The following is a 12,008-nucleotide window of genomic DNA, read 5'->3' on the forward strand; positions in this document are numbered from 1 at the left end:
AAGGTGGATGATTGCGCGGGGCTTTTTTTGTTTTTTTGTTTATGGAAATTTTGAACTGTTCTGTGAGAAACTACACTTCCTGAATACTCCCAAGGTGCTCCTTGATGCTCCCTAGATGCTTCCTAGATGCTCCCTAATGGTAATGTTAAATTCTTAAAGTAAAAATGACATTCTCCTTTATCTTTCATTTCCATCCTTTTACTTAAATTTTTAACATTACCATGAAATGACTCAAGTTGTTTGAGAGTGGTTCCAACCTCATTAGACTTCATATGGAGAAGATAGAATTTCATATCCCATTCAAAATTCAGTAGACTTAATAGTTTTCAAGATCAATGGGATTGTGTTGTTTCATTGGATTATATCATGTATGGGGGCACGTGATTGGCATTTAATCAAGAGCAACAAGCCCTATATGTACCCCAGTGTTGGTGTTATTGATTGTTGAACTCCTTTGTCATGGCCTTAGCAATTATGTACCCTTCACTCAAGTCAAATAATTGATCATGCATGTTAAGCTTTCTCTACCATATTATAAGGCTTGGATTAAGCTGTTTGATCAAAATTAGGCAATGTTGACTAAAATACCTATAGAATTGAAGTAGAGGCAAAGGCTAGACAAGAGAAGAGGAATCTAGATTTGAGATGGTTGATGCTAGAATAATTAATGATTGATGTACAATGGATGCCATATCTATCTTGATTTATGTAAAAATATGCATGTTTTCAAGTCTTCTACAACTAATTTGGTATTTTGTAGTTTTTTTAATATAAATGCAAATATATATATATATATATATATATATATATATATAGTAGACGCTTCCGAGACACTTCGCTTCCTATATTTTTGGAAAATGACGCTTCCACGTCCTTGCTTCCAAAAAACGTCCCCGTTTCGTCCCCGCTTCGTGCAACATTGATTATCACTGCTACAACCATGTAGAATTTTACTTCAGCTATCCTCTCAAGCTTCTATAATGATGTCATGAGCTCTTTCTTCAATCGTATGCTTCTAATATGATGTCATCTCCTAATATGATGCATCCTATCATACTTATAATGCTTCTCAACTTGATAGTAATCTCTTAATCATAGTAGAGGTCTTTTCACCTTCTGCATTTCCTTGTTATGTACCTGAGAGACCTTAATAGTGAAGATCTATTCCTTTTTAGATTTCTTCTCATCATGTTCTTCTACTTCTTGGGTGATATGGGCTTCAATCCTTTCTTTCCTTTTCTTGTTGTCCTTCTTGAGTTTCAGTCAATCTCTCTTGAAACACCCATATTCCCGATAGCCATAGCATTGGATCTTTGACATATCAATCTTTTTTTTTTTTGAGGATCAAACTTTCCTTTTCTTCTAGCCATGACAACAAATGCTTGAACTTGCTCATTTGATCCCACATCACTTTTTTCCTTCAATCTTGTTTCCTCAATCTTACATAATGACCAAAGTTCACTAAATGGGGTGGCTTCCTTCTTTCCATAGATGCTTGATACAAAGTTGACCCATTCGTCTGGTGGTGCATTAAGCACAACGATGGTCATCTCTTTGTCGGACATTATTTTCCCCAACTCTTGCAGTTGGTCTCTTATTTGTGACACCCTCATAAAGTATGAGGCTATTCCTTCTTCCTTTGATATCTTCATCTTGTAGAGCTCGGTTCTCAATGATATCACTTCTCCTGCAGTGCTTACAAAGAATAATTCTACCAGTTTGTTATAGATGTCTTTTGACTTCTCTAATTTTGCCACATAAGGGATGAGGGAATCCTTGATTGATTCTATAAGGATTCTTTGAGCCCTTATTTCCCCCTTCATATACTTTGCTAGAGCTTCAACTTCTTCTTTGGTGGTTCGACAATTGAACCCTTAATATGTCCAATGAATTCATTTTCTATGAGGATCAAATTTGTCCTCTTCTTCCATGGAAGGAAATTTGATGACCCAACTAACTTATTGCTATCCTTGCAAAATGAAGTCATTGTGATAGTAGATTCAGTTATAGATAGAAGAATACTTACTCGTCAAGTGAAGATGCTTCTTTGATGGTGATATCTTCAACTTAATTCCTTCTTGATTTTGATTATGATGTTTGCTTCCTTGAAGATGACAATGCTTCTTCTTTGATGTAGAGACTTCAAGATGCTTCAATGTGTATACCTTCTTTCTTTGAGGGAGGTGGGGTCCTTGAGGTGTTGTTGTTGTTGTTGCTTCTAGATGGTGTGATCCTTGAAATGGGTAGTCCTTCTTGATGCTCCTTAGATTGTTCGACCCTTATGTATCCCTTCTTGATGATTCAATGTCCTCTTTGATGTCTTGACCTTTCTTGATACTCCTTTTGATGGTCCTTCTTCAAGTTGCCTTTCCTTGTCTTGTCACCTTAGCTCTAATACCATGTTGAGAAATCTAGGGCAACTAGATTATGTGATTTCTCTTACTTTGATAACTGCTTGTGATGTATTTTTACTTAACTTAATTAGCTTCTTCTTTCTCTTGATTATATTTAGTGTTCTTATCATCAAACAACTACCAAATCATAAAGAATAATGAGACAAGTGGACACAAGATGCATGCAGTTAGCCAAGGCCAAAACCTCTCCTCTTGAGACGAAAACCCACAAAAAATCTTCTCTTCTTATAGAATCTTCAAATGACGAATTCCAAGACCTAAGACCCTTGAAAAAGACCCCTCCAAGACCAAGTCAACCTTTCTCCTTGATGAACTTTCTTTGCAGCAGTTTTGACTCCAACAACTTCTTTAACAACTTCGACCCCAACAGTTTCTCTTGCAATTTCGACCCCAATAGTTTCTTCTACAATTTCGATTCCAACAGTTTCTTCTGCAACTTCGACCCCAACAACTTTCCAGCAATGTGGTTTGCCTAACAACTTTCCAGCAGTTTGACTTGCCCAACAACTTTCCAGCACTTCGACTTGCCCAACAACTTTCTAGCAACTTGACTTGCCCAACAACTTTCCAACAACTCAACTTGCCCAACAACTTTCCAACAACTCAACTTGCCTAACAACTTTCTAGCAACTCGACTTTGGCCAACAAATTTAGAAACCCTAAACAAGAGAGAGAAAGAGATCCAAAAACTTCGATCTTGCTTTTCTTCTTTTTATCCTTGATTTTCGTCCTTCTCAAACTTCTCTCTTGAGGAGATCAAACTTGCTTGAGGTGTGTCCAAATGAGGTCGAGTTCCTTCTTAGATATAGGCTTTCCAAGGGTACGAATTGCTTCCTTGAGGTCGACTTGTTTTCAATCAGGGGGTGGGATTAGGAGAAAATGCCATACAAATCCAAAGGTACAAAATGGGAATGTGTTAGCGTTAGACAGGTTGGTCCTTCAAAGGGAAGAGTGTGCTAGATTGCGTGGAGAATTAAGCAAACACTTCAGTCAAACTGGAATGTTTGGTACTTTGCATACAATCAATGATAGACATAAATTGGATCTTGTTGAATGGTGGAACATGTATGGCTCTAGGGGACCTTTGGTGAAATTGGCAATTAAAGTGCTTTCGTAGGTGGTTAATACTTCTTCTGCAGAGAGGTGTTGGAGCACCTATAACTTCATCCATAATGTCAGAAAACATTGCCTCATTGAAAATCAAGCAGAAAGTTTGGTTTATGTACACTACAACATGAGGTTGTTGACACATTATTGTGAGCGGGCTCAATTTGACAAAGCATATATAACTTGGGACAACTCCTTAGATGAGGATAATTTGGAGGATGGAGCTCTACATTCAAAACTGTTGGAAGTAGAAATTTTGGATGATGAGCATGACAGTCATTAAGCAGCGTCAACAACATCAACAACAATGCCACCGCTGTCCGCTAGTAGGGCTCAAGTTGTACCAGCTTTGCCACCATCTCCATCTGCAATGTTATGTGGAGGCCATTGGCCTTTTGGTTATGGACATGGTTCACAATCATTGTAGAGTCAGAGTATGCGGGAGGAGACTCCCATTGTTCATAGATCACGAGAAAAGAAATTAGAAGTTTCTCATGGCAAGAAGAAATTTTAGTAGATAGTAGATTTACTTGTCTTTTTTAGTTTCTAGTACTTTTTATAACTATTGACTCTTTCATATTTATTATGGTATTTTTTGTAAACAATATATGACAATTTAAGTTTGAAGTTTGAAGTTGGCAATTATAACTCATTGGTAATGAATTCTGAATATGATGCTTTGTAAAATGTTTCGTTTCATGTTTAATATTCTTTGTTATAGTTTGGTAACAGTTACAAGTACAACTTTAGTGATGACAAATATTATATATTAAATTTTGAAACTTTGAAATTTTAAGGTTGATGAGAATTGAGATGTTGTGGACCTGTGGTTGATGAAGATTATAACTACTAGATGATTGATGTTATATGGTTTTTTCCATGTTTTTATGCTTTTTGACTAATTCATCATTGTACATGCTTTTGTTGACATATATGCATCAAAATATACATAAAAATGCTCCCGACCCGGAAGCTTCTGAAAATTGTCACTCCCGCTTCCAAGCAGCCTTGGTCTAGATTCAAGGATGAGGTTATGAGGGTGTCGTTCCCGATGAACCAATGACAGCAAACCCCAAGGCTGGACATGAAATCAGGTGAATGGTGAAAAATAGCAAGCGTGGAAAGGTTATGGTTAGTCTACTCAAAGCCAAGTTTCCCAAGTAGTGCTCCTCCTATAACCCTAAGGCCTCATGGGAGGTCCCACTGTGCTATGGTCAAAAACTAGCTCCTTTGGTAAGGTGAGAGAACAAATTGACAGTCAAGATTGATCAATCATCCAGACCACCCTTTATTCCATGTTAGAATGCTGAAATCATTAAGAAAAAGCACATGATTGCAAAACGGTTAAAGTACTTGCTGAATGGTGACCCACCTTCCATAAAGAGAAATGCCATGAGAGGTGTTTGACTGGTGAAAATGGCAAGAGGAATGTGGCATATGATCATATACTGAGCAAATGTAGGGCTGCTGGCTTGCTCACCTTCCAAAGTAGGAGAACATTTCTCCTATGGGGTTACTCACTTTTTTGGTGGTTAACAGGTCCAAAGGGCATTTGGAAGGAGGCCCTAAAATTAAAATGTTGTCAACCATAATCTTTTCTATCATCCAAGGCTAAGAAGTGGGTGGTGAGATTCTTCTTGTCTGGTCATTCTGTATCCTAGAGTCTCCATTTGCTGTTATTGGTGATTTGGCCGCATTGATCCATATGATTGCATCCATCTTTATGTTGGACATAACAGATGGTGTTCTTAGGATTAACAATACAAGAAAATTTGTTTTTGATAGTTTTTTGCTGTAGGTGAAGCATATAATGTGGGAGTGGGACCATTCCTCTTTAATCCTTACGATATGAAACTATATTATTTGTCATCTATTTTGGTACATTTTGGGTGGAAAAATTAGGGGAACTGGCTTGTACTTCTGATTTTAGGAGCAAGTCCATGGACCCATAATTTAACAACTTTTTTCAAGGACGAAAGCGAGGTGAGAGTTATTGAACCATTTCCTTTATGATTTTTTAGTGTCTTTAATAAACAATCAATACAATAATATTAGGATGAACCTTTCCATCAAGTATACTACATGCCAGTTGCTCCTTCGAAGGAATGTTGGCTTGGGAACAATTTGTCAAGGACAATTAGTTAAGTAGGGTATATTGAGATGATAAAGATATTTCATAAAGCCAGTGAACATTGTCCTCTATCTAGTTGACATGGCATGCCATTATTATAATTTACTCTAAAGTACTGTCCTGTCATGGATTTTGTTATTATTTAAGGTATAGTATGCCGATTTTCATTGACAATTAGTTTTTTACAGTTACAATTCTTTCTAGACAATGGAATGCATATGTGAGAGTTCTCTGGTTTTAAATTTTTGCAAACACTATTTAGTTGGAATAATTTGCAGTTTCCTCTACCATTAGTCATGGACTCATGCATGTAAGTGTACGCATGCTTATACACATTATTGATATGGAAATGTGTAGTCAGATGTGTATAATGATTTCCTGAAACCTTTCGTAATTATTTGCAGCTTATGAGCTTTCTAAGAAGGAGGGGAAAATTGGAACCCCAGAGCGCCCACTCTCTGACCTTGGTCAGGTAGCTTTTGATTCTGCAAATAAATATATTATAATTTACTTGTTGAATCATATTTTATCATTATTCATTCTATAGCAAGCCCACATTCTTGCTGCAAAATGCATTTTCAAGGAACTTGACTAGTAACTCATTTTTTTGTCTCGTTCCTTGCGGAAAATACTTGTTGTGTGTATTGCAAATAGGCAATGGATATTGGGGAGATGGAGCCCCTTTAATGCTTACGCTCATGAAGAGATTGGAGACTTGTTTTTATTGTTTCCTTTTAATGAAGATATATTATATAATATATTATATTTATTTATTTATATTTATGACATTGATGTCTACGGATGTCAATCAATTGGTTTGGTAACTTGCCAAGTTGTCTCATATAGTCAATGTAGTAGCTTGAAAATTTCAATTAAAATAAGACAATAGGAAAATGGGAAGGCTACATATAAAAATGATGTGTCAAGATTCAAAGTGATATTCAGGCAACTCTGAAAAAACAGACGCAGTTCTTGATAATGTTTTGGTTTCTAACTGTGGATTTGTATGCAGCATCAGTCAATGCTTATTCTGTCTACGATTGTAGAGTAGGAATTTGCCCAAATTTTGTAGACAATTTCAATCATCTGTCATAATCAAAAGGGCATCTATTGCAATTTGGCTAAAACTACGTGGGTTATGTTTCTACAATTATAGAATTAGTTTTCAGACCATTGCTTGTGCTATGATAAGATGGTTCCTAAAAGGTTGTGAATGTGCTGCTTACCTGTTAATAGTTTCTAGTCAAAATAAAAATCATACTTGGAATTGCTATTCAAGAGGTTTCATTAGAGGATACCTATCAAGAAATAGCTCCTCAAAAAATCAAACTAGGATGGATTCATCCTCCTAAAACCCAACATTATTGTTTATAAATGGAAAATCTTTTCGTCTTGTTTCTTCAACTACTTTGAAGATGCAGCATCTTGAGGAGATGTGACATGTGTATCATAACTAAATTACATTAATTATATTACTTAGTGCAGGCTTGCATCTATGGTATAGATGTGTCTGATAAGTAGTGTAAAAAGCAGTCTTCTTGACTACATATCATTCACATGCTTTATCATGTTATAATATCATAAAATACATATTTTGTCCTTTGGACGATTCATATATGGGCTTCTGTCCCTCTTCTCTACGAATGCTTGTTTAATGAACTGTTTGTTTTGTTACAGTTTTGGGAGTTCTGTTAGTTATACTAAATGATCTATATATTGCCTTATGTAATAATGAAATGATATCTTATGTTGTGCCTTTTCTTTCTTCTTTATCATCAATAGGAGAAACTTCTTCCACACCCTCCATTGGTAACAGAAAGAAAATTTTGACTTATAAAAAGAAACTTAGTCATTCCAATGAGGAGGGTTGTACCTTACAGGCGAAGGAAATTAAAAATGCAAATGCCCTCCTTGCTTAAGAGCACCAAGAAACTAGAGAATCAAAGGTGCATGTTAGCAACCTCATCTCAATCAATTCTCAAATTATCTTGATAACCAAATATTACTTATCAAGAAGGAATCCATATTCACACATAACTATCAGATCAAACATAGAATGGTATAGATGGACCAGCATTATAGTTTTTTATAGTTTTGTGCTGCTTCTAGTGGAGCGTTGCATTTTTAAGAAGATAGAGATTTAATGATAGTCATTAAAATTTGAAACATTTAGAACATATATAACATCGACCTTGGTGTTTCAAGTTTCAATAGGTTAGATTTGTTATCTGTAAATAGTAACACATAACATCAACCTTGAAATGAAATAGGGATCATAACCAAATAGTTGTGATAGGCAATGAACTTTCATATAATGTTTGTAAAATAGGTCATAATAAAGAGAAATTATTCTATGTTCTAGAAGCTAGCTGAAGATTGTTAGCTGATGGGGTTACTCCAAAAGTGTCGTCACCTCGTGCTAGTCCATTGGTGATGTTTCAGGGACATATAGATGGGTCAATTTTGGGTGGATGCTCTGACCTTTGTTGGAGTCCTAGCATAGTGTCCTTACATAGGAGGTTGTTGCCATGATTAACATGTTGATTGATCCATTGGGTGCACGCAATATGGGAGTTGGTTACTCGATTCGGGGAGACACCTACATAAGGGAGGAGCATTAGGCACTTGGAGGGGGGGAATTAGACCTAGGAGTGTGGGACCATGTGATATACACCTTGGGGGTTGGGCACTTGACTTGAGGATGGTTAGGTTGGGGAGCATACATCATGGAGTTTGGTTGTGGAACAAGACACATGTTGAGGAAGAGCATTGGAGCCTAGTGACCACCTTGGCACACTTGAAAGAAGCATTGTCCACATGACAGAGCATTTGGCACATAGTTAGAGGAGCGTTCTACTAACAACTTGTTAGAGAGCACAACATCTTGGAGGAGGGTTGTTGAGCCTTGGGAGGTTCATGTTTGGAGGGAATTTCATCTTGGGCATTGGATAAAATCTAGTTTGTCACTTGCACATCTTTGTATTGTAAAGCACTCCATGTGGGGTTGCCTTGTTGGTTACTTGTATGGACTTATATGTTTCTTTTTATGTTAGTTTTTACTAGCTTCCCTCACCTGTTGAGTCTGTTAATAGGGGTGAAAACGCTTTCATACCATTATCATTGTTGTGCTATATTCTATCTTTTTATTGTCTTGGAGAAGTCTTGTGGGGAGTAGGATGCTAGTTTCATGAGGAAAGCTTAAAAGAAGACAATGAGAGAGAGAGAGAGAGAGAGAGAGATTAGTTGTTCTTGGAGAGATTGCTTTTGTGCAATTTTAGGTTTGCTCTTGTGAGATGCTAGGGTTTGGGATATGGAACTATGCTAGTTTTTCCTGAACCCCACACTTGATATTTAATTCCTAGCAATAAATTACTGAACAGACAACTAGATTCCTAATGAAAATATTTAGCGAAATAAAGTTTGATCTGAATGACACAAATCATAAATAAATTTTTGCCCAATGAATCAGTTCATCATTATTAAAACTCAGAACTTACTTGGGCTCCCATCCCGAGATAATGGCCCAACGGAGAAAACATAGATTACAATACTTTGGATTTGATCTAGTAGATATGCTCTCTCTTGCATATCTAGATCTCCAACCCCTCTACATTGTCTCAAACCCAACACATGCTCATTGAGATATTGCTCTCAATATTGTGCTACTATTACGTCTTTGCCTCAACCCTTAGGCTCAATTTATAACTTTTCTAAGCTAAGATTGACAACCAAAATGATCTCATCAAATTAACTAAAGATAAGTTACTTAACTTTAGTTAACTTTCTCATCTGTAGATTTTTTTACTAAACTCAAGTACTAGTCATAAATTTATCTTGCATTACATGCATATCTCATGCATGTTAGATGTGATTCATTTGCTTGCATGCAACTCACTAGCACACTCCACATGCCGTGTGCAATCAACATGCAAACTCCTCATGTCATATTCAACTGACATGCATGCCTTGCATGTTGCATACAAGCTCCTAAAGAGGCAAAAAAAAGGTCCTTCTAGTCAAGACAAAAGGTTGGAAGTACTTTCCTGAGCTACAAAATTCAACGCTCCCTCTTAGCGTGGGAGGTACTTCTAGAACATGGATCTCTTTCCAATCCGACCACAACATCCATTGTATTAGCTGCTCCCTCTAAACTAGAAGACTTCCCTGCTACCTACTCCATAATCCGATCTGAAGACTTGTTTCTCCCAACCATGCTCCTAAGATACTTCTCCTGAGCATCAATCAATGTTATCTCCTACCAACTGGTTTTGACAGGTTTGGTAGAGGCTTCTTGCCCATATACCAGATTATAATGTTGAGTCTTCGTATTAACTCAATCTTCAGATCATTTTGCTCAATCTCTGTCGCTAACATCGATCCATAATCCAAAATCCCCTTGGATCTGATTATAGGTTGACCTTGCAAGCTATACAACTTACCCTTTCTAACACCAAGCCATACTGCTTTGTCTTGGGCAGCTCCCTATGAAACTTATGAATACTCATCCCTTCAGAAACTCAACATTATGGCTTGCATCCTCTAGAGCTAAGACTGAGAGCAAGTTCGTCTTCAACCCTCAGACATATAACACCTCTGCCACCTCTAGAGATCCTCCTGATTCCATCTGGAATAGCACTGTTCCAACCCCTTTCACTGCAAGTATGATACTCATACCAACTGTCACTTGCATGTCTAAATCTGCCTTTGAAACACTAAGGAACACATTCTTCATTCCCGTCATATGGCGAGATGCTCCACTATCTACGAACCATGCATCACTATCCATAAACTGGGCACTTTTAACACTAGTGCCAAAAAGACATGCAACCACTAATGAGAACTCCTCAAACTTTGCTGCAAAATCTGTAATCCCTGCAGATGTTGCAACCTATACTTTCCCTTTGTCTTTCTTTTTGTTTGGATACTGGCTTGCATAATGCCTTGTCTTGTGACATGCAAAGCACTTGACTTTGCTCATGTCCTTCGTCTTCCCATCTTGAGAGGATTGTCTCTCTCCTTTGTTCATCTTGGTATCTCCCTTGCCCGCCCTTGTCATATAGATTCTATATTAAAAAAAGAGAGGTTAGCATAAAGAGAGAAATTAAAAAAAATACATATATATTTAAAAATGATTAAAAATTAAAATTTAACAAAAAAAATTAAAAATAAAAATAAATAATAGGAAAAATAACAAAAAACAAAATCAACTAAAAAAAAGGATGTGGCTGCAACCTCTTGAAGGCAACCGACATCCACGATTAACACAACCACTGTCCAAGATAGAGCCGCCGCCCGTGGCAGCCTACACCATGATCCTATTAGCGCTTTGTTCGAACTGCAGAACACCACGATCATACCACCACTGGGCTGCGTATCCACCGCCACTCGTCTGTAACTCCCCTGACACTCCAATCTATCACACTTCCACATCCACCACCGCCGATGACCAAACCGCTGCATGCAACGGCACACCACTACATGTATGCCTGTTCCACGAATCAATCGCCACTAGGTTCGCCTCGAGTTAAGGCCACAGACCACCACTGCCTCTCGTAAAAATCCACGCCACTGTTACTTGTATTAGACCACGTCTATTGTTGCCATCTTTTGCACCGCTGCCTTTTGACTGCACCCTTTGCCCATTGTTCTAACCAACGCATCCGTTCATATAATCGCTGCACATCACAGAAGCCATCGCGTAGCCTCGAATACACCACCCTACTTCGTGCAGCCACAAGCATCACTCTTTCATGCCTTGTACTATTTTACGTTCAACATTCTACCCAATTTACTTACCAATCCCTGACTGTACGACTCTGCTTTCCATTCATTGCTGCCCTCTTTGTGGAATTTAATCGTGGGCATATAAGATACGAATGTAACATAAACCGCTCCCACCAACTTCAAGACAATCAAATTGGTGGAAGAATAGGTTGTATTGGTTCAATATTTTAAGATCATATACAACAATATTTAAGACGAAGGATTAACAAAAAAAGATAATATTTTATCAAAAGGTAAAATATTAATTGTAAAATATTATTCAAGGTCCTATATATATATTATATTTATTATATCTTATATTTAATATAACTATTATATATATTGAAAAAAAATCCCCATTTCCACTGCACAATTCCAATCCATGTTATAAAGGGGGTTTTTTATGGAAGATGAGCTCTATGAATAAGTCAACATTTTGGACTAAATGTTCGTTTTGTTTTATGGAAATTGGATATATATATATATATATATATATATATATATTATAAAAATATATTTTAAAAAAATTGCAAAGTATGTTGTCCAGAATGTGGAAGATTATTTAGTGCTGAAAAACATCATGGTAATACAGA

General features: G+C 37.0%; 1 protein-coding gene across 3 annotated transcripts in view; it reads left to right on the plus strand.

The window, feature by feature from the left end:
- LOC149228524 (putative MYST-like histone acetyltransferase 1) overlaps positions 1 to 12,008 on the plus strand; it is a 273,250-nt gene that overhangs the window by 127,559 nt on the left and 133,683 nt on the right. For all 3 annotated transcript variants that reach the window (XM_089378252.1, XM_089378253.1, XM_089378251.1), the window contains one exon: positions 6,057 to 6,124. In XM_089378252.1, coding sequence (XP_089234378.1) covers positions 6,057 to 6,124 — 68 coding nt within the window. The remainder of the gene's footprint in view (positions 1 to 6,056; positions 6,125 to 12,008) is intronic.

This window comes from Pinus tabuliformis, chromosome J, assembly GCF_031772625.1.
Source record: "Pinus tabuliformis cultivar Carrire ecotype Pingquan chromosome J, CPIR1, whole genome shotgun sequence".
Lineage (NCBI taxonomy): Eukaryota > Viridiplantae > Streptophyta > Pinopsida > Pinales > Pinaceae > Pinus > Pinus tabuliformis.